At 54.7% G+C, this 21,261-nt stretch overlaps 11 protein-coding genes across 11 annotated transcripts; 5 read left to right on the top strand and 6 right to left on the bottom strand.

Moving 5' to 3' along the window:
* Nucleotides 1-391: 391 nt before the first annotated feature.
* On the bottom strand, nt 392-3,228 carry K452DRAFT_316619 (uncharacterized protein; the record flags this gene model as incomplete). Its single annotated transcript, XM_033543986.1, has 3 exons — nt 392-1,825; nt 1,934-2,524; nt 2,584-3,228. 3 exons carry the CDS (start codon nt 3,226-3,228, stop codon nt 515-517), a joined length of 2,547 nt encoding a protein of 848 aa, XP_033400388.1. The 3' UTR covers nt 392-514.
* Nucleotides 3,229-4,721: 1,493 nt separating this feature from the next.
* On the bottom strand, nt 4,722-5,350 carry K452DRAFT_223072 (uncharacterized protein; the record flags this gene model as incomplete). Its single annotated transcript, XM_033536595.1, has 2 exons — nt 4,722-5,010; nt 5,064-5,350. The coding sequence occupies 2 exons, from the start codon at nt 5,348-5,350 to the stop codon at nt 4,722-4,724; spliced, it is 576 nt and encodes a 191-aa protein (XP_033400387.1).
* A 755-nt stretch (nt 5,351-6,105) lies between these two features.
* K452DRAFT_198425 (uncharacterized protein) lies at nt 6,106-6,499 on the bottom strand (the record flags this gene model as incomplete). The annotated part of the gene is made up of 2 exons (XM_033535990.1): nt 6,106-6,214; nt 6,267-6,499. Coding segments are annotated over 2 exons (342 nt in total), but the record flags the coding sequence as incomplete, so codon positions are not given.
* Nucleotides 6,500-6,905: 406 nt separating this feature from the next.
* Nucleotides 6,906-9,664, top strand: K452DRAFT_316616 (uncharacterized protein). The gene is made up of 4 exons (XM_033543985.1): nt 6,906-7,661; nt 7,819-8,439; nt 8,494-9,218; nt 9,274-9,664. Exons 1-4 carry the CDS (start codon nt 6,950-6,952, stop codon nt 9,532-9,534), a joined length of 2,319 nt encoding a protein of 772 aa, XP_033400385.1. The 5' UTR covers nt 6,906-6,949; the 3' UTR covers nt 9,535-9,664.
* A 471-nt stretch (nt 9,665-10,135) lies between these two features.
* On the top strand, nt 10,136-11,518 carry K452DRAFT_325177 (uncharacterized protein; the record flags this gene model as incomplete). The annotated part of the gene is made up of 1 exon (XM_033544760.1): nt 10,136-11,518. The coding sequence occupies one exon, from the start codon at nt 10,136-10,138 to the stop codon at nt 11,516-11,518; it is 1,383 nt and encodes a 460-aa protein (XP_033400384.1).
* Nucleotides 11,519-12,124: 606 nt separating this feature from the next.
* K452DRAFT_222441 (uncharacterized protein) lies at nt 12,125-14,107 on the top strand (the record flags this gene model as incomplete). The annotated part of the gene is made up of 3 exons (XM_033536560.1): nt 12,125-12,623; nt 12,673-14,006; nt 14,063-14,107. The coding sequence occupies 3 exons, from the start codon at nt 12,125-12,127 to the stop codon at nt 14,105-14,107; spliced, it is 1,878 nt and encodes a 625-aa protein (XP_033400383.1).
* A 32-nt stretch (nt 14,108-14,139) lies between these two features.
* Nucleotides 14,140-14,553, bottom strand: K452DRAFT_145314 (uncharacterized protein). Its single transcript, XM_033535476.1, has one exon. It carries the CDS (start codon nt 14,405-14,407, stop codon nt 14,171-14,173), a length of 237 nt encoding a protein of 78 aa, XP_033400382.1. The 5' UTR covers nt 14,408-14,553; the 3' UTR covers nt 14,140-14,170.
* On the top strand, nt 14,489-15,064 carry K452DRAFT_145323 (uncharacterized protein). Its single transcript, XM_033535477.1, has one exon. The coding sequence runs from the start codon at nt 14,700-14,702 to the stop codon at nt 15,024-15,026; it is 327 nt and encodes a 108-aa protein (XP_033400381.1). The 5' UTR covers nt 14,489-14,699; the 3' UTR covers nt 15,027-15,064.
* A 1,323-nt stretch (nt 15,065-16,387) lies between these two features.
* Nucleotides 16,388-17,591, top strand: K452DRAFT_266669 (glycoside hydrolase family 16 protein; the record flags this gene model as incomplete). The annotated part of the gene is made up of 2 exons (XM_033538801.1): nt 16,388-17,235; nt 17,326-17,591. Coding segments are annotated over 2 exons (1,113 nt in total), but the record flags the coding sequence as incomplete, so codon positions are not given.
* A 1,090-nt stretch (nt 17,592-18,681) lies between these two features.
* On the bottom strand, nt 18,682-19,370 carry K452DRAFT_145303 (uncharacterized protein). The gene has a single exon (XM_033535475.1). The coding sequence runs from the start codon at nt 19,201-19,203 to the stop codon at nt 18,748-18,750; it is 456 nt and encodes a 151-aa protein (XP_033400379.1). The 5' UTR covers nt 19,204-19,370; the 3' UTR covers nt 18,682-18,747.
* A 424-nt stretch (nt 19,371-19,794) lies between these two features.
* On the bottom strand, nt 19,795-21,213 carry K452DRAFT_145272 (uncharacterized protein). Its single transcript, XM_033535472.1, has 2 exons — nt 20,792-21,213; nt 19,795-20,738 (listed from the first exon to the last, which is right to left on the bottom strand). The coding sequence occupies exons 1-2, from the start codon at nt 21,037-21,039 to the stop codon at nt 19,808-19,810; spliced, it is 1,179 nt and encodes a 392-aa protein (XP_033400378.1). The 5' UTR covers nt 21,040-21,213; the 3' UTR covers nt 19,795-19,807.
* Nucleotides 21,214-21,261: the final 48 nt, after the last annotated feature.

Raw genomic sequence — 21,261 nt, 5'->3', positions numbered from 1 at the left:
GCTCGATTGAACGAGTAGACGTTGCTAGCGGCAGGCCTCGGGATCCAACTCCGAAAAGTGTCTCCTGGCCGGGGAACGACGCCGCACGCAGGGCGCAATTCCCGATGCAGACTTCAATGGCAGTAAGGAATCCCTCCTACTCTACGTAATTTTCGCACAAAGTTAGGACGACAGCAGGGGTCCATGGATTCGGTTGTGGACTGTGTGGCATTCTGATGGCTCTGAAGGAGATGACTCCGGCTGCGTTGGTGTTGCTTTTGCACGCATGCTACGGATCCGTAATATGTTTGCATAGGCTCGCATGCAGGCTCGGAGGTAGTTCCGATACAAATTGGCCGTCAAAGCGCCAAATGCTGCTGTTCCGACGACCCGGTTATACATATACCGGCTTCTCGTCTGCAACCGCTCCGCATCGCGAGTACAAAAGGACGCGACGCTGCTCCTGTCACTCCGGAAGAGCATGTGGAGAACCAATCCCTGAGAAACCAGCCACCAAACAACCATCTACCTCCTATCATTCCGCGTCCTTGTCTACCTCGTCCGCCTCTGTTGCCTCCTTCTCCCTCGCTGGCGCCCTAGCTTCCTGCTTCCTCCACAGATCGGCCAGAAAATCGCTTGTGCTTGCCTCTTCCAGCCCCTTGTCCTCTCTGACCCTCAAAAACCTGGGGAACCGCAGACTCAGGCCGCGATCCTCACTCACCAACCCGATGGCCGCCGTGTACGTGGGACTGAGTGTGATGTCTGCGAAGGCGCATTCCCACACCTCCTGCGGTTCAAACCATACGGCGGGAGTACCCGCGTATTCGACAAACGCGGGCTTGGTCGTGCGTGTGTTACCCACCCCGGCGTCATTGTCATCATCTTCATTATCGTCTCCGACCTCGGCGTCCGGGTCGTACTTGGCACGGTTGGCTGCGTAAAATTTGTCCGTGAATCCAGACATGCATTTCGTGACGGCTTCGAGCATCCCGGTTTCAGGATTGCGCACTGCGAGCAGAATCGGCGACCACCACTTGTTTTTGCGTCCTTGACCGTGCCAGCCTCCTACTGGGATCAGATCGATTGTATCGGCCGAAGTGTTGTAGTCTTTCTTCACCTTAAGCCAGCTATCGACGCGTTTGTCAGGCTCATAGGTAGATAGCAGTGCTTTGCGGCGACCGCTGGTCCTTTTATCCTTCTCTCCCTCGTTACCATTGGACTCGGCATTTGATTTGTTCTTAGTCCCTTTTCCTTTCTTTTTCTTGGGGGTGGGGGGTAACGACGGCGGCTTCTCGTCCACGGTTTCGTCCAGTAAATCTGGATTTGGCAGGTTGTCCAGCACCTTTACCATAATCCCCTCGCATTTGTTTGCCGTGGCGCCCTTGAAAAACTCGCTCACAGTTTCCTGGTCCGCAGAAGTCGCATCTAGACTTTTTACCCATGTAAAATGATGGGGTATTTCTGTAAAGAGGCTTCTTAGAAGTTCTCTGCGCTCTCTGAACGTCCTGCCTAGCAGTTCTTCACCGTTCAAATACATCAAGTCGAATGCAAAGAGACATACATCAATCTTGACGCTACCGATGACCACGTCTTTTCTTGCTCGATTGGCAAGCGTCTGAAATGTTTTCAGCTCGCCAGTCTCGCGATCAATGGCCACGACCTCGCCCTCCATGATGAAGCTGCTAACGCCGTCACCGCGCATCTGCGGTACCAACGCAACAAGGTCTGGGTACTTATCTGTCATTACTTCCAGATGTCGCGAGAATATAGTAACTTTGCCCTTCTCATCGCAATGCACTTGGGCGCGTTGTCCATCGTATTTGTACTCGCACGAGAAATCCCGTCCCTGTAATTTAGTGAGCATCTCACCCATGTCTCTGGTGATGCTGCCAAGCATGGGGCGGAGCGGTATATGCAGTGCGAGCCCACAACGTAGTAGTAGCTCGTCACATACGCCAATCTCCAGAAGTGCGGGTACAAGGTCATTGTAGTTTGGTCGACGAGCGAAGCATGCCTTTACTGTCTCCTCGTTCCGGGAGTAGATCTCAGTTAATTCTTCTTTCTTCAGCTTAGCTAAAGAAGATAGCGAGTGTATGGGAAACTCCGCACCCATTGGCCGCGACATAAGGAATGCGCGCGAAAGAGCTATGAGCATGGTAGTCTTGACGGCACCGATGCGTAGATGTTGCACCAGTGTCCGCACAATATACCTCGACTCTTCAGCACCTCGAGAGTCTTGCAAGAGGCGCTCTACTAGGCGCTGCTTGGCTTCCACACTGCCAGTCCCTTTGCTTCTTGCAATTTTAACCAACGAGTCAAATACGAAGGCGATGGTCAATGGCTTCGGCTTTCTCAGTGTAAAGCTCTGACGCTTTTTGGCCTCGAAAGCTACGTCTCCCGCATCGCCGTATTTGTTATATAGCGTCTTGAGTGAAGCATTGTCAAGACCGCACACCTTCTTGAGGGCCTTTGAAATAGCAGAACCACCCAGGCCGAGCTCGAGGTCGATATAAGGAGGGGAAATGGAGTTCGTAGCTAGCCATACCTTTGTATTAATCAGCACTAATCCACCAGCCGCCATGAGATGAAAGTGTACTGGCTTACGGCTGGAAGCAAACTTTGAGGGTCTCCTTCTATTATTGTTCGCAGCAAATTGACCAATGTATCCACGATCTTAATGCGACTTGTCGTGCTGTTAACCAGAATGAAACACCGAGTCAGCAGCGCGTACGTCGCGCGTCCACCATCTGCTGCCCAGTGCCCTTGCAATTTGGAAATATATTTTGAAGGATCGAAAGTCAACGGATTCTCATCGAACGGTATATTGGTGGTGATAGTATCCTCGGCGGTGGCAGTCGACTGCAACGTCAATGTCGCGAACGGATTTTTGGGCACAGATTTTTCCTCTGGTATGGGCTTTGGAGGACTGAGATCGGTTGGAACTTGATCCGGACCATTGTTCTCTTGGTCAATCTGCGATTCGCTAGGTCGCTCGCTCTGCGCTGTTGTACCTGCGACGTTCACCTCGTTGTTCCACTCTTCTTGGAGCTTTCGTGCGAGCTCCTCGTCAGTCAGTTGACTGTCCGCTAGGGTACTCGAGGTGACATTCGTAGAATCTTTATTTTGCTCGGGTGGAGTTGCATTCTTGGAGGCGTCCTTCTGTTTGGCAAAGAAGTAGTCCAAGCTCCGGACGGGGCGGTCGGAGCCCTTGAAGTCGTTCTTTTTGCGTCGCTTCGCGGGACTGACCATGGTGGAGTGACAAAACGGCAAGGGATGTGCGTGTTATGTTGTTGTCAAGCTGAGTGACAAGAAAGTAGATGAGTAGCTGCGGTTCAACAGCGTCATAGCCGCGGCGATCTCCCGGTGCTAGTCCAAATATGTCATTGTTTCTAGAAGCATTCCCCACGCGAGATTCATGCAACTTCAATGATGATGATCGAGAAAATTGTAAATCCGGATACTAGAATGCTGACCTATTCAGGCATTAATTTTCATTTGCGACGTGACACTTGTCACCCTAGTACTATAATACTGATCTTAATTGGACCAGTCTCCATAACCGTATTCCCGAGGCTATTTTAACGTTAACGTCCCTGACCCATGAGCGAGATTGACTGCTCAGCGAGATAGCCAATCAGATATTCTTCTTGGGCTTCATCGGATGCTCTCTTGGCAAACGGATTTGGTAGTGATTATCCGGGTCCTGATTAACAATGCCTTGCTAACCTTTATGCTTCGACTCCAAGTAAAACAAAATAAGGTTATATGCGAAAAATAAAGTCCAATAATAGATAATAACTGTACTAAAGCTGTATACTTATTAGTAGTTATTGTGCTTGTATAGGACTTTTCATCTTGATATCGAGAGCCTCTGATTGGCTATCTCGCTGAGCAGTCATTCTCGTTTAACCGTCAGGTACGTTACCGTGCTCTGACCTTACGTCTATTTTTACATATCGGCAACGGGAGGTGCTGTATGAGAATTCTACACGAGTTGCTTAGTATATTATAAAAGTATCTATATGACATAGCGTATAGAAGCCTTTCTAGGATGTCTCCAAATGGATCTAGGGTTAAAAATATACATTGCTTGTGATTATGCATTTACGGAATAGGGTAGTATTAGTCCCTACACGTACTAAAGGCCTACACCAAGAGGACTGATACTATGACATATAGACCGTGGTGAGGTATAATGAAATCGACGATAAAATCAGGCAACTCTTACCACTTGGAACTTTGCTGGACGTGGGATCTCTTATTAGTCTATACTTTTTAACGAGCTTTCTTTTTAGATAGAAAAAGGCTCTGTGTTATGTTTTGACTGGTTTTATAGGATGTCAATCAATACTTGTCTTGCCCTATCGATGTTGATGAGTTGTGGTTTCAATGATGGCTTTGGATAATAGGCTTTTGGTAGTAGGCGTTCGAGTTACAGCATTCGTGGCGATCAAGAAGGTGTCACGTTTGGATGTAGGAGTCTCACTTGTTTACGTTAGAATGACAGTAATTACTTGTTTATGATGCAGAGGGAGTCCTTACACAGTTTGTAAATTTGATCCATTTGTCTGCATACGCATTGCCTGTTCGTCGTATTTCGAATCGCAGGCTGTCCGTCCACATCGAGAGTGTCATCACCTCGTTCGTATTGTCCGGGGAGAGGACGGAACAGGGTCATCTGAGTCACATCGTCGCAGGGTGACAGACTGTCACCGCTCCTTGTGGATGTGGATCAAATCAGCCTACTCATCAACAAACAGGTTCCAGTCCTTGACTTCAAAAGTCTCAAGAATCTGCTGTCTCATTGCAGCAGCATGATCCATGAGTGGACCTTGCTTCGCCGCAGCGAAGTCGACCTCATCCTTTGGATACTCTCCAGGAACGTGAGGTACGTTAATAGTAATAACAATGTCGGTTTTCTTCTGTTCCAGGCGCAACAGGATCAGCAAGATAGCTGTGAAATCCGGCTGCGGCCTACGGGATGCGGTGGTTGGGTGTTGAGTGGCGATGAGTGTGTACGCCGGGAAGGTCCTATAGAAATATTAGTAGCTCCAGAGAGATCAAAGAAAGTTGAAGTTGCTTACGGCATTTTTGTAAAAGTCGCAGTACCGGACTGCCAGAAGTTCGTCGCATCAGTCGTGTCGCCAGCGATGTCGTGGAAATGGAATTTCAACGCTTCTTCATCATTTCCCGCCTGAGACTGGTCGAGGCACTCAGTGATGTCGAAGATGATGCTCGCGAAGCCGTTGGCATCGAGGTAAACTTCCTGGTTGTCAGGGACCTGACGAATGTCGCTAACGTCACCGAACCCTGCGGGGAGCTCTGCGGTCAAGGCGCCGCCGTAAAGTTGTGTGGGAATGAATGCGGCCATAGTTGCTGTTCTCCAGAATGAGGTAGAATGCTTGACGTTAGGTGGGAGACAACTTGTGGAAGGTTAGTCGCTGGTTGCTCTGTCACTCGGCCTCATTTTATGCGGAACATCAGGCAGAAGCAGACAAATGGAAGACCTTTAACACTGCTGCCTGGTGGACGCCTAGAGTTGCCTGGAGCAACCTTGTAGAGAGATTCTATAACAAAAATTCAATCGACAATGATTACGGTCATATTCAACTGCTAGGAGTATTATTGTTCTGTTGTCTTCAGGGCGCGTCGGCCTGTCGGCCAGTACCGAGATCAGAGATAAGATTACAACATCGGCTATGCCAATCACAGGTGGGTTGTTCTGGATCCATCAGGGCCTCGGGAGTCGGCGCGAGTGTTTTTATCCGGCCGCAGGCCCATGCAAGGGCTAGACATGTGTATCATTTCCGCTAGGAGAACAGCATCGCGATCGCTGGCAACGGCGACAGGGGGGCGTGGCGCAGTACGGGATTCTGGAAGAGCAACGATGCGTATTGAGCAATGTCCAAAAGCACTCCGCAACGCCCGTGGCTTTTGTTCCGTAATCTCCTTTCATCCTTTTAAAAACCTATCCCGATCTCCGACCAAATCCCGTGAGAACGCCGCCCGATGCTTGAATGACTCGTCTATCATGAATCCGCTGGACCATCCATTGTCGCGTCCAGTGTGCGCTCTTCAATGTACCTCCTCAACAGCCATGTTCTCGACGGCGCTCGAGAGGCCGGTGTTGTCCTGGCGCGCAGCAGACGTAGTGCGAGAACCGTTGTCGGTAGTCAGGCCAACAGCTGCCTCCGCTTCTTTTTGGCTGTATGGTTCCTCGCGCAGTTGGCGGACCCTACAAGACACGTCAGATTGCGCTCGTCCAGCTGTGCGCGCGCTGAACCCACCTGCGCTTGTGAGGCTTGCCGCGTCGATGCGCGACGAGGTTGTAATCGCTCTCAAACCATTTGGCGCACTCCTTGCAGTAGAATTTTCCCAGGCCCGGCAGGTCTTCCTCGACCTTTGTTTCGGTGTACTGCTGCAGGTGGCGGTCGGAGCGCAGGTCGGCGTGGATCTGGTCGAGGTCGCGCGTGTGGCGACGCGTCTTCTTCTTAGAGTCTGCGCCTCTGATAGCGGGCATGGTGTCGTTGTGGGTGGGAGGTTCAGGTGGCAGTAGGTCAGCAATGCAATGCACACAAACACCAGGTCCGTATCGCACGGAGCCTAGGCCTCGGAGCAGCGGACGGAAAAGCGTTAGTGGAGCAGCGGGCCCTGGCTGGACGACCTGCAGATGCGCAGAGATTTCATCGCGGGACCCGGGCAGCCCGCACACCCGCGCCGCTCGGATTTGTCGCGGGCTGTATGTCACGTGCCGGCCACATTTCCGGACGGCCGTCCCAGCTGTGACGTTCGCCCGCAAAGCACCGAGGTTAGGCTCGCTTTATCATAGCCATCCTCATTGGCCAGCCGCTGACGCTCGAGGTCCGCGCGCAGATCAACTCTTCCTTCACAAGCTCTCCGCTTCCCCTCCACGTTTCTTTCTCTCCAACACCCATTCTCTCTCCCCCTTCCCTTTCCATCGCCGCCCACCATGCAGAGGTTCTCGCGGCTGGCCCGCCGTGGCCTGGCTACCGTCAGCGATGCTCCCCTCAGCAGGAAGGTTTCCCAGAACATCCATGAGCAGGGCAACTACATCAACTACGCCAAGATGGCGGAGAACCTCTCCATCGTCCGTAACCGCCTGAACAGGCCCCTTACGTACGCCGAGAAGATTCTCTACTCCCATCTCGATGACCCGCACGGCCAGGAGATTGAGCGTGGCACGTCATATCTGAAGCTGAGGCCGGATCGTGTTGCTTGCCAGGATGCCACCGCCCAGATGGCTATCCTGCAGTTCATGTCCGCCGGCATGCCCTCCGTGGCTACGCCCACCACCGTCCACTGCGACCACTTGATTGAGGCCCAGGTTGGCGGCGAGAAGGATCTTGAGCGTGCTCAGAGCATCAACAAGGAGGTCTACGACTTCTTGTCCACCTCCTGCGCCAAGTACAACATCGGTTTCTGGAGACCCGGCTCTGGTATCATTCACCAGATCGTCCTCGAGAACTACGCTTTCCCCGGTGGTTTGATGATCGGCACTGACTCTCACACTCCCAACGCCGGTGGTCTTGGTATGGCTGCTATTGGTGTTGGTGGAGCTGACGCCGTTGATGTCATGGCCAACCTGCCCTGGGAACTGAAGGCTCCTAAGGTCATTGGTGTTCGCCTCACTGGCCAGATGTCTGGCTGGACTGCTCCTAAGGGTAAGTTTGATAAAACCTCTCGAAATCCGCTCCGCTCAAACAGCCGCGTCGCCTCAATGGGTACCCACATTTTGGGGGCCCAACGAGCGACACAGCTTTGGAAAGCTTAGAGATGCCATTGAGCGAATAATTCATGCTGATTATCATCATTTTACAGACATCATCCTGAAGGTCGCTGGCATTCTCACCGTCAAGGGTGGTACCGGTGCCATCATTGAGTACCACGGCCCTGGTACCGAGTCTCTCTCCTGCACTGGTATGGGTACCATTTGCAACATGGGTGCTGAGATCGGTGCTACCACCTCCCTGTTCCCCTTCAACGACCGCATGTACGACTACCTGGCGGCTACCAAGCGCAAGGACATTGGTGACTTCTCTCGCGAGTACGCCAAGGAGCTCAAGGAGGACCAGGGTGCGGAGTACGACCAGCTCATCGAGATCAACCTCTCCGAGCTCGAGCCCCACATCAACGGTCCTTTCACTCCCGACCTTGCCACCCCCATCAGCAAGTTCAAGGATGCCGTCAAGGAGAACAAGTGGCCCGAGGACCTCAAGGTCGGTCTCATCGGCTCTTGCACCAACTCCTCCTACGAGGACATGAGCCGTGCTGCCAACATCGCCCGCGATGCCATGGACCACGGTATCAAGGCCAAGTCCCTCTTCACCGTCACTCCCGGTTCCGAGCAGGTCCGCGCTACCATCGAGCGTGATGGTCAACTCAAGACCTTCGAGGAGTTCGGCGGTATGGTCCTCGCCAACGCCTGCGGACCTTGCATAGGCAAGTTTCCCTCTCGATCTGCTCTTTTTTACTATTTTTGCTAACTGAAAAAAGGCCAGTGGGACCGTAAGGATGTCAAGAAGGGCGAGCCCAACTCGATCATCTCCTCCTACAACCGTAACTTCACCGGCCGTAACGACGCCAACCCTGCGACCCACGCTTTCGTCACCTCCCCCGACCTCGTCGTTGCTCTGACCATCGCTGGTACCCTCAACTTCAACCCTCTCACCGACACCCTCAAGGGCGCCGATGGCAAGGAGTTCAAGCTGAAGGAGCCCACCGGTGAGGCTCTCCCTGCCTCTGGCTTCGACCCTGGACGCAACACCTACCAGGCTCCCCCCAAGAACCGTGACAACGTCAACGTCGCCGTCTCTCCCTCTTCCGACCGTCTCCAGATCCTCCAGCCCTTCAACGCCTGGGACGGCAAGGATGCTCTTGACCTGCCCATCCTCATCAAGGCTCAGGGCAAGACCACCACCGACCACATCTCCATGGCCGGTCCCTGGTTGAAGTACCGTGGCCACCTTGACAACATCTCCAACAACATGCTTATCGGTGCCATCAACTCCGCCAACGGTGAGGCCAACAAGATCAGGAACTTCACCACCGACCAGTGGGACGCCGTCCCCGCTGTTGCCCGTGACTACAAGTCCAAGGGCATCAGGTGGGTCGTCATCGGTGACTGGAACTACGGTGAGGGCTCTTCCCGTGAGCACGCCGCTCTCGAGCCCCGCCACCTGGGTGGTCTTGCCATCATCACCAGGTCTTTCGCCAGAATTGTAAGTTAACCCCCTTTTTGGTTCAATCAGTGGCAATAGCTAACAATCTTCGCAGCACGAGACCAACTTGAAGAAGCAGGGTATGCTTCCTCTGACCTTCTCCAAGCCCGAGGACTACGACAGGATCCAGCCCGACGACAAGGTCGACCTTCTGTGCACCCAGATCGCCGTCGGCAAGCCCATGACCCTCCGCGTCCACCCCGCCAACGGTGACAAGACGTTCGACGTTGAGCTCTCCCACACCTTCAACGAGGGCCAGATTGAGTGGTTCAAGAACGGTAGCGCGCTGAACACCATGGCCAAGCAGGCCTCGTAGAGTTTTTGAGAGCAGCGAGCGGCACTTTCTCCTTAATTGTAACTTTGTATGTCTTGTCCTACAGGCGATATGGGAATCGGAACTATTTGCTAGTATATCATGGTGGGCGGCAGAGATGAATGAGACTTGCATTATGAATTCACGTTGTGCGCCTGTCACTGTGAAGCGCGATCATTGCCCACTGAGATGACTGCTCTCCGTACGGAGTAGAAGTAAAATCCAAGTCCTGAGGATTGGAAATCGCATACATTCTATGGGCGCCTCAGCTATACCCAGAGTTCAAGCCCGCAGCTGGATAAGGAGTGATATATGGGGAATGGTGCCATCCTTCTTTATGGTTATTGAGGTCTTGCGTGCGATTTGAATCGCTTTATCGTTTTACGGTGAATCTCATCTCATATTGACAGACATCACCTATCTCTGGTCGATGATTTCATGCAGCGTAGGCGGTGAGAGATAGCGCCAAGAAAGTGCTCTAGAACAGCTAGGTACTCCGCCGTGTCCGCGCCCAGGTTCAACTCTGATCTGCGTGCCCGCGTCTTGAGAAGTGACACAATCCCAATTGACACCGAAGCGGCTGCGAAAACGCCTCCAGTTGGAAATGGCTGACAACGAACCGTCCTATATCGACTACGAGACATTTCTCGATCCCTCTTTTTCCACGACATCGTTTGCGAACAGCTTGGTGCTTGCTACCAACAACCCCTCCGACACACCCCTTGATCTCTCGACACCCTTATCGCGTGTATTGTTCGACGTCCAAGAAATCGACACGCACATAGATACCCTTACGACCAAATCCGCGCTTCCTTTGCTTGAGTACACCAAAGACCATGCTGAGTCCAGCAACCGCATACTGCAGGAGGTGGAGGCTCAAGTCACGAGCTTGACAGAAGGATACAAAACGCTTGAGAAGGAGGTCGTCGAGCGCTATGAGGCTGCTGAACAGGTACGCGTAGCCGCTGAGCGGCTTTGCCAGACTGTCAAGATCGGACGTGCCGTCGCCCGATGTCTCATGCTGGGCCGACAGCTGGAGGTACAGATGGCCGAGATAGGTGGATCGGGTGCAATCTTGGCGAAGAAGGAGGACCATAGGGCTATGATCAGATCCTCGAATACCTTGGTCTCACTGCGGCAAGTTCTGCTAGCTTCCAAGCCTGGTGAAGAGGGAGAAGGGCTAGACCGAGTCGATGTCATTACTACATTGAAGGATGACCTCGTGGCGCCTGCAGAACGCACTCTCATCTCTCGGTCACAGCAAATTGTCAAAGAATTCTCAATGTCTTCGTTGCTAGCGTCGGGCCAGCAGCCCAGCGCTGCTTCCACGTATGCGCAAACCGAGGATACAAGGTCCCGCACGACATCGGCACTTTTTACTTTGTATCTACTGTCGCTGACATCGCCGGGCACCACGACGGGCACTTTCGAGCCCGCGCTCCTCATTGTAGCGCTGCAAGACTACCTCCAAACGGCTCTCAAATCGTCTCTCGCGGCTCTCGCTCGGGCGTTGGCAACATTGCCTACGTTAGAACGGACGTTGCTAGAGATATCGGCACGGTGCCAGAACATAGTCGCTCTGGAGACGCTGCTCGAGTCCGTCAAGGCGCCGCCGCACGCGCTGGTTGGAAACACGGCAACAACGGCAGACTCGCTCACAAGCAAACAAAGAAGTGGGTCACCTCAGAATTTCCTTCAGCCTCTGTTGAATTCGCTGGACACGTCGTCGTTGGCGTCGTACTTCTGGCGGTCTCTGGCTTCGGCGCTGTCGCCGCGAGTGCAAGAGATTCTGAACCGCGGAGGAGTGTCGGCTCGGACGCTCCGCACGAACAAGGACAGAGTGCGGGAGGCCGTGAGAGAGAGCGTGAATCGGGGCTCGCAGCTGCCGACCAGCACGCTAAGCAGGGGTAATGGTGCGGCGGGCGGAAATTGGGAGCGCGAGGCGGCAGTCATGGTGGGCTCGATAGTCGGGGTGCTGGGGCGCTGAGGCATTTGGGGCAGACAGACCGGTATTAGATAGCTGGGAAGGCGCCCAAAGCGGTATCCTTGTCGTTCCCAAAGGGGCGTGTACGGGTCAAGGCGATCCACCGCCCCCGGCGCATTGATGCATATGGTCATTGTTCTCCAGCGGCGGCCACCACCACTCGTCACTGCGTAAGCCCGAGTACCTACGCTAGAGCAAGCGGGCAGACTTAACGCCGTCCCGGCGCCCTTCCCAGACCATCGGCTTTCCCTCGAGCACCACCATTCGCCATTCCTTCTTGTAGCTTGCTCTTTTTTCTTCCCGCTGCCGTTGTTTCCTGCGCCTTCTCCCGCGCCCCTCTGCGCTCTCGCCGCCCGCCACTCCCGTCGCCGTCAGACGACAGAGCGCACGCCTTCGCTGTCGCGACCTCCTGAAAGCCACTCTCGAAGCTCCCTTGAGGCCAGTTGATCTGCGGGCGTTTTCGAAGGCAATCTGAGCGCATCCTCTCATTGCATTCCCTGTACGTCACCCGCCCGCATCGCCCGCTCAAGTTTTGCCTGGCCCGGAACTGACAGCCCTCGCGCAGAATCCTTTGCAAAACCAACACTTTGACTCGATCCGACAGCCATAATGTCTGTCAGCCAGCTCGCGGGAAACCGCAACAGCACCCCCGAAGCGGGGAGCTCCTCCCTTCGCCCTCCGTCGTCCCGCGCCATCGGCGCGAACCATCATCTCAGAGCTTCCGCTGACATGGGTGTCTTCGCCTCCTCGCCTCTGTCGAGCCGCGGCATCCGCCCTTCGTCCGAGGTCTACTTCAACAAAGCCGGAAACCAGGATGAGGACAACATGGACAAGGCCGCGCAACAGTGGATTGCCGACATCGACCAGTATGAAACCACGCTGGAGGAAATGGCCGCTGCTACTTTGGACCAAGATTTCAAGGACGAGCTGAGCGCCATCGAGCAGTGGTTCCGCGTTCTGAGCGAGCCGGAAAGAACTGCTGCTCTGTATCAACTCCTGCAGCAAACCACCGGCGTTCAGCAGCGTTTCTTCATCCAGGTCTTGCAGCAGATGGCCAAGAGCCACCCCATGTCTGGCGTTCTCTCCCCGGCCAACTTTGGCGAGAAGGGTAAGCTGGATTTTTCGCCTCCATTTTTTAAACATACTAACTGAAAAAGACCCCATGTCTCAGAAGCTCAGTGACGCTATGAGCAAGCTCAACGTCGAAGGATCTCGCAACTCTATGGGACTTGGCCGTCCGCCACCATCCCCCGGCGCAAAGCGCAATTCTGGCCTCGACCCCAACACTATCAATTCCATGTTCCCTGATGCGGCTGCAGCTATTGCGAAGCAAAAGGCCGAGTTCACTCAACACACTGGTGCAGTGCCTCCTTCTAACCGCAACAGCGCTGTAGGCGACAGGTCTTCTCTCATGGCGCCGACCATTTCCGCTCCGGATGACTCCAAAAGGGACAACCAGCAACAACCCCCCGCTTCCCCCTGGGGTCCGCGTAGCTCCGAAAACCAGCCGCCCGTCTCTCGCCCGAAGTCCTCTTCTGGTCAGCAGCCCATGGGCCAATTTTCTCAGCCGCCTCCCTCGGCTGGCGGATTGCGTTCCCCGCGTCCTATGATTTCCGGCGACACCAACATCCAGAGCACAACTCTTGCCGCTCCCGATAACGGTGGAGCAGGCATGCCTATGCTTTCGCCTTATGGTGGACCAAGCGGCGGCAGCTGGGCTTCTATGGTGAACACGCCAATGGTCGGGAACTTCCCGCAGAGCAACACGCAGGCGGACATGGTTGCCAATGCTACTGCGATGAAGCTGGCAGCTCTTTCCACCGTCAACAACCGGATACAGCTGGATGATGTTCGCAAGTACCGCCGCGCCCGCTCGTCCGAAGGACAAGGAAATGGACAGCAGCAGCACAACAACCAGAACCAGGGCATTCCTGCCAACCTCGTGATGACAAACGAATATGGCCAAGTTCTGTCTCCTCAGCAAGCAGCTGCTTTGCAAGCTCAGCAGCTCGCAGCAATGAACGGTCGCCGGTCTCGCCCCAACTCTCCTGGTATTGCTATGCAGGGCGGTGGTCCTCTTAGTGCTATGAATTTCGCGTCACCCCAGAACAATGGCTTCCTGGCCGCTTATGATGGTGGTATGGGTGGAATGGGCGGCATGGGCGGTATGAACAACCTGCCTAATATGAACCTTGGACAATTTGGCGTCAATCTTAGCCCTGGTTCGCACCACGAAGGATACCTCTCGGACCACTCCGAGATTAACCGTGGCCGTTCTCCGCGTGGACGGAGGGGCAGCTCCAAGCCGCCAGAGGATCCTACGGACCCCAACCTTTTGCAAGACATCCCTGCCTGGCTCAGGAGTCTGCGCCTACACAAATATACGGATAACCTGAAGGATCTGCAGTGGCAGGAGCTGGTTGAGTTGGACGACGAGGGTCTGGAGAAGAGGGGCGTCAATGCGCTGGGTGCTAGGCGTAAGATGTTGAAGGTGAGTTTCACAGCTTCTGTGATTTCTGGATCTATTGCTGATGTGTGTCAATCCAGGTCTTCGAGCAGGTCAGGGAGGCCAAGACGGGGGGAAAGCTGTAGATTCAGGGAACATCCTCTCCAATTTATCTCAACACACAGCAACACATACGACAAACAAAAAAGTCACGGATGCGTGCATTCTCTAGTTTGGTTCCGCGAACCAAAAGGAAAGAGAAGCGAATTTGCGTTCATCGACATGGAAGCACATGTTATCTTTCTCAATCTGCTTAATGTTCCTTTCTTCTCTTTTCCCTCCTGGTTTCTCTTTCTTTTACCGCCGAAGACGGAGGATCTGTACGCCGCGCAAGGCCCGGGCGGCAGTTGAGCCGAGATAAAAAACATGGGGGCTGTGAGGGGCATTTTTCTGTTGGCCCTCTCGCACGGAAAACGGACAACGATATCATGCCAGTGGTGAAATTGGGCTTGTGCTTTTGCGCGGTAATTCAGCTTACTAGTTGAGTGGGCCTTGTTCTGGGCTCTGGTAATAATCAAAGATGTGTAGCACCTTGGTTATGCGAGTTGATGAGGGGTGATGTGACGGTGTTGTTACTGGTAGCCAGTCATAGGTAGGGGAGTAGAAGAGCGGGTTTTCCGGTGCTCGGGAATATTTATTGGGTACCCAAGATCTTGGTACGTATACGGGCTAGTAGATATGGTTCCGTGGTGGTTCGGTAGAGAGGTCGTCACGTGTAGCAGTTTCCCCGGATTTCTGCGAGCGGGTCCGGGGAACTTCACCGCCCCTCACCTCACCTCAACTTCGAATCTTTCACGAAGCCCACGCAATGATGCCAACAGACAGTGTATGCACCGGTTGCGATGTCAAATGCTTGTTGGTATTGCTTGTGGTTGGTATAGTATTTACTGGATTCATAACGCTGCGCGTGTGTTGCTCACAATACCACCTGCGCGGGCGCCACGCGAGGATATATGGGCGTCGAGGCGGGCGCAAATTCATTTGCTACGAGTTTGGGGGAATTAGTGGTGCAACGCAGTAAAGAGCAAGGGATTCGTGGAGCAGAAGGTTGCGTGAGGCAGATTCAACACCACGCTTGGTTGAGATGCGCAAGTGGGCAGCGTCTACAACACCAAGTTTATTTATTGAAGCAGTGTGGCGGGCGCAGCGACGTGGCTAAATGTAGGTGTCCTGTCGTGGGTGACGGCGTCGGGCAGCGTCAGAACATCAACACCATGAGATGACTGTCAGTGGCGAGCAGCTGCCTCACGATCGCGACACTCGTTGAGTGACGTTGCGCCTCACGGGCTTGCGGCCGCATTGCAACACCAAGGTAAGAGCTATAGGGTGGGCATTGTTGGCGCGCAAAGCGATAGCTGCAGGAGGGGCCGCTAGAGCGAGGGCACCACCATATAAACGCAACAGCGAACGTTTCTTTCATCCTCCGGGGGATTGGGCCTCTGGCCCAGTGGTTTCGGTTTCTAATTACCCTTATAAGGTGACGACCTTGGGGGTATGTTCGAATCCGAGTGACGGCGACGGCTGTTAACCACAGTGGGGAACCCGACGTGACTGAAGCCAACTCAGGTGCGACTATCTTGTAAGGCCCTGACCCGTTTTAGAGTGGACTTGATCAGCCGCCTATAAGGTCTCTGCGCCCGTTTCAATTTCTGCCTAGTGAGCGCGAGTGAATACAGCGTCGGTCTGGGGGTTGGGTTCTAGATATCCTTGTAAGCTCTTCGGTGTTCCGTTCCAAGATTGCTAGGCCATCAAAGGCGCAGTCGTGCGTCGGACCACAGCGGTGACTCGCTGGGGAAACCTTCCATAGGCGGGTTTATAGGGTTCGCCTGACTTTTTGCCTTTTTCCCCACGACCCCGCCATGCCCACTACCTAAATGTCTCTGATGACTACACTCTTGTACCATGTTCTGCTGTTGACCTTTGCACTTCCTCTTTTGCTTACTGCAGTGTAATGATAACATCACGAGAGCACGCTTTCTGTGATGCTGTCTCTTATCTCAGCTTAGGTCGCCGAACTATGCTGCAAACACTCGCTGCATCTAGACACCTCCATCAACCAGCCGCGTGGCGCCCATGAGGTGCAGCCGGCCTTTCATGGCGATCAATGGGGCAAAGGAGCTGTTACTGTTTTTGCGCAGCACAATGGCCTGAAACAATGGGTCAGTCAATACTCGTTCACTTCGGTACGCCACCTTGAGGGCTCGAATCAATTCATTGTTGTGAATTCCCTGCCCAACTCTCACCTGCTCCGGGGTATATAGTCCTGAGCTTCCCCCGCCCCCTCCCCACGAGCTCAAAACACCAACGTATATTCGTTCATTTGCTCATTGTTCACACACTACTACCTTCTTTTTACGAGACGCAACATGCCTCGTCTCTCCGCAGTGCTAGCCATTGCGGTATTCGCTTGGGGCGCCTCCGCCGAGTACGTCCTCGTCGACGACTATGCCCCGCGCACCTTCTTCAACAAGTTCGACTTCTTCACCGAAGGTGATCCTACCGGCGGCACCGTGAGATACCAAAGCCGCGAGAACGCAGAGCGTCTAGGCCTCATCACGACGACCGAAGAGTCGTCCATCATTGACGTCGACTATGAGAACGTTTCTCCCAACGGGCGCGCGGCCGTCCGTCTCGAGAGCAAGACGTCTTACCAGAAGGGCCTCCTCGTCGTGGACGTCAAACACATGCCGGGCGGCATCTGCGGCGTGTGGCCCGCGCTGTGGACGCTGGGCTCCGGCACCTGGCCTAACCACGGCGAGATCGACATCATCGAGGGCGTCAACATCCAGAAACAGAATCTCATGACGCTGCATACGAGCTCTGGCTGTACCATCGACGGCCAGAACAGCTACAGCGGCGGCGGTGGAGGTATTACCAACACTCCCGGCACCAACTTCAAACCCTCCGGGGTCAGATTCACGGGCAACCTCACTACTGCGAACTGCGATGTCAAGGCTCCGGGCCAGTCCGCTAACATGGGCTGCCAGTTTGAGGCGCCGCAGAATCCCCGCAAGCTCACTCCCAGGTATGACGAGGACGAAGAGGAGGACGAGGACAGCGACTCTAGTGACGCTGTCTACGCGCCCACGTACGGCCCGGCGTTCAACAAGAACGGCGGCGGAATCTTCGCTATGGAGTGGACGACCGATGGCATCAAGATCTTCTTCTTCCCGCACAAGCGCAGGCAGGACCTGCACCCAATGCTTCGGACCGCGTTCGCCCCAACGCCGAACCAGACCAGTCTCTACGCCAAATCGAATGCGGCTCCGGCCGTCTATGGCAAGGGAGCGTTGAAGCTGCCCAGCACGGACGACTCTAGGTGGGGCGACCCGCAGGCGCACTTTAAAGGCTCCGGCTGCGACTTTGAACGCCACTTCCAGATGCACCGCATCGTGCTAAACACGGACTTCTGCGGCGAGTGGGCTGGCCAACCCCACATCTGGCAGGAAGGGTGCGCGGCCAAGACGGGCTCGTCGACGTGCCAGGAGTATGTCATCAACAACCCGGAGGCGTTCAAGGAAGCGTACTGGGAGATTCGCAGCATGCGCTGGTACCAGTGGAATGGCGGGGAGGACGGAAGCATTGCCGACAGCGACGAGGTGTCGAAGATGCAAATGGAGAAGCGTGAGACTGAGTTGCAGGGCATGGATGATAGCATCTCTATGACAACGGTGCCAGTTCGCACGTCGACCACTTTCACCGCCAACGCCGCTCCCACGCCGGTTTTCTCCAACAGCATCATGGACTTCACAGAGATCCACACTGGCTCTTGTGACTATGACGATGATAAAGAGACCAACACCGGCTACTATGACAATGACGACGACGACAACAACAAGGAGACCAACACCAGCTACTATGGCAACGACGACGACGACGACGACGACACAAAGATCAACACCAGCTACTACGACAATGAAGACGCCACCGCGATCCCGGCGGCGCAGCTGGCGCGCAGGACGGAAGCGCCGGAACCCGCGAAGACCAATGCTGGCGCGAGCGCGAACGTTGCTCTCAGCGCTGTCGTGGCGCTGGCGGGCTTGACGGGCTTTGTTGGGGCTGTGCTCTAGACAGACAAGGCAAGGCGCCTTTATTCGGTTCAGGCAGGCTTGAGCAAAGAAAGAGAGGAGGGAAGAAGAAAGAAAGGGGAGGGAATTGATTTGCTGGATGAATGAATGGATGAATGGAGGGATGGATGGAGGCGTCTGTGCTTGTCATGTCTTCTTTCTTTCTTTCCTTCTTTCGTCTTCAGTTACAAGCGTCTCGCAGCGAAATGCTTCTACAACAACTTCTGAGAAAGGGAGCATAGTTCTTCTGATGGAGATGGCACTCGCACACGCGTACGCACAACTAGATAGCTCACTGGCTTTGTGAGATACATGACTTTTGCTAAGGCAATGAATGGCGGTTACATGAAACTGGTGCTTTGCAATGAATGTTTTGAGATAATCTGGTGTGCTCAACACAACAGCACTGCTTACCGTGAGAACCATGCCGCGAAGCTGTCGATGGCTACGACAAAACTGTCCGCCTCGCGTCGAGGCCGTGTGGCTTGCAAAGTCCGCAAGGATCAACCGCACTGAGCCATCAGACTGAGGCGTATGGTTCGGCCTTCTGCACATCGTCATCATCATCAACATCATCAACCAAGAGCACCAAACCCCTGTCCACCATCACCCGCAAACAGCGACGACGAACAACAACACCACCGCCCTAGCGCACAAGATCAGCAAAGCACCCTCCGGAGCTGCATCAACAAAAGGTACAGCCGCAGCGCTGATATTGAAATCGAACAGAATTTTCGCCTTGGTGGTTCATCTTGGTTCCTGGAGCGCCCTGAGAGAGCGCATTGGAAGATGTTTGATGGTGATAAGGGGAGACTGTAGGAGGTTCTTGTACGTATATGTGTATGTATGTATATGTATGAGTTCTTAGCTAGGTGGTTGCGTGCCGTTGTGCATGGTTTGCGTGGTTTGCCGAACGGTGGTGGGTGACGTCGATCTTCTGACTTCTTCGAGAATCTTTGTGGGGTTGGCGTTGGCGTTGGCGTTGGCATGGATGGGGTGAGTCCGGATGCCGTGATGGAGACTTCATCTCTTGCGAGGAAAGGAACTGCTTGCCGGTGAGAGCACAGGGGACTCCTGAGCCCAAGGGGAGCACGCACGTAGCATTGACACTGCATAGTGTAGGTGCCGCGTCGATGCCGACCACGTCCGTCCGTGTTGGCTTTTGCTACCCATCCAAGATGCACGCCACGCGCGCGCAAGTGCCTCGACAATCGAGATTAACCTCGGAGGTAGCAACGTTTTCTCCCTCGTTGTGGCGGCGTTGGTGGAGCAGAGGTAGGGGATACTATATATACGGCCAGTTGTGTGAATCCCTCAGGTGGCGGCAAAGGGTAGGAATTCTTGCTCATACTCGTAGGGAGTGGTGTTCTGTAGAACTGGGAGTATGTCGCGTCGCCTTGGATTTATGTATCAACTTGAGTCAGAGAGGTGTCTAAGTATGGTTGCAGTGTCTTTGAAATGCTCCCTACAGGTTACTTCTTAGATGGTTGTGGAGGCTGCGCTTCGATGTCACTTTGTGTGTCAATACCTAGCCAAATTGAAGAATCACCCTCTTATCTCGGTGTGCAAGAACCATTACAAAGCAGCATTTACGCGGAAAATCCGTTCTTCTTACCGATGTGCCTGCTTTGAGCGCGCGCATCAGCAAGACTTGCTTCGTGGCTATCATAATCATCATAGATTCAATAAATAGCAGTCGCCTCCGCATCTACCTCCTCTCTACCACTTCTTCGGCGCGTTCACCACCGTGCGCGAAAACGTCGCGCTGTACTCGACGTCCATCTGCTTCTGGCGCTCTTTCTTGGCGATGCCCGTGCGGTCCGTCACGGGCGTGGCGTTGATGATGCTGTCGAACTCGTCGTCCATGCCGTCAATGTCCGAGCCCGACTCGGCGTCTGAGTCCTCCTGCAGCTGCGGCGGCGGCGGTGGCTCCGTTCGCGCTATCCGCTCTGGCTCCTTCTTCGTGTCTGGCGCTGGGTTGGCGAAGGGTTTTGAGGCGAGCACGCGCCGGCGCAGCTCAGCCATTTCTTCCTCGTCGTCCGAGTCGGAGGGCGGCAGGCCGTAGGGATCTCTGTCTTCCTCCTCTTCGTCATCGTCGTCCTCCGCCTCCGAGCCTTCCTTTTTCTTTTTCTTGCCCTCGCCGTCTTCGTCATCCTCCGAGTCCTCCTCGTCCGAGTCGTCAATGGCTCGCCTGTTCATGTTGCCGCCCTTCCAAGCATCGTCCTCGCCGCGCGTGTCCTTGTCCTCTCGGCTCTTGTTGTACTCGCGCTCGATCTTCTCCAGCCATTCGTCCTCGGCCTTCTGGATCTCAACCTCGTCCGCGCAAGCTGCGTAGCGCTTCAGCAGCGCGCCGTTAATCTCGAGAAACGCGTCGCCGTACGAAAAGGACGACAGGATCTCCTCGGCCCACTCGGCGTGCCCGCAGATGTAGTAGCAGGCCGCCAGGGCCTCGACGCAGTTTAGTCGCCACGGGCGTCCGTAGTTGGTCTGGTTCGCGGCGACGAGGTACGGCAGCAGGCGCTCGCACTTGCCACCGATGCGCCCGAACGGCACCTCGTCGATGCGGTTCCACGAGGCCTCGACGACGGCGGCGCCGTACTGCTCGCAGAGCTCGCGATCGGCGGGCGACACGACCTTTTTGGCCTTGGGTCTGAAGAATAAGTCTGTCAGGTGGGGTTCGCGTGTCTGTGGCGAGGTACTCACGACACGACGACGCCGGCAAACTTCTGGCCGACATGCAACTCGCGCATCAGGCCGAGGCGCATGAGGCGCTTGCCCGAGCAGCGCTTGGCATCGCAGTGACCGAGATCCCAGGCGGCGGCCTTGAAGGGCGGACGGGTGGCGCGGCCAGAGTCTTCGCCGTCTTCGGGGTTGCGAGGGCCGCGGTTGCGCGGGGGGTTTGAGAATTTCTTTCCGCGCGAGGAAAAGTTGTCTTTTTTGTGGCGGACCATGGTGGTGGTTGTGTGTTGTAGATTTGTGTGGAGCAATGGTTGATAAATGTTGCCCCTTGCACAGGGCAGGGTAAAGCCCCCCCGCCGCGCTCATCCCCGGACGGTCCAAGGCTACACTAACGCTACACCTAAACCACAACAACACGCATCTACTCCGATCAACCCTCGCATCCGGCGCTTCAGCTCCCTTCCCGTCCCGCCCCCTTCCTCCCGTCTCTCCAC

Source organism: Aplosporella prunicola, assembly GCF_010093885.1.
Source record: "Aplosporella prunicola CBS 121167 unplaced genomic scaffold K452scaffold_6, whole genome shotgun sequence".
NCBI lineage: Eukaryota > Fungi > Ascomycota > Dothideomycetes > Botryosphaeriales > Aplosporellaceae > Aplosporella > Aplosporella prunicola.
This window is presented reverse-complemented; position numbering and strand designations above follow the sequence as displayed.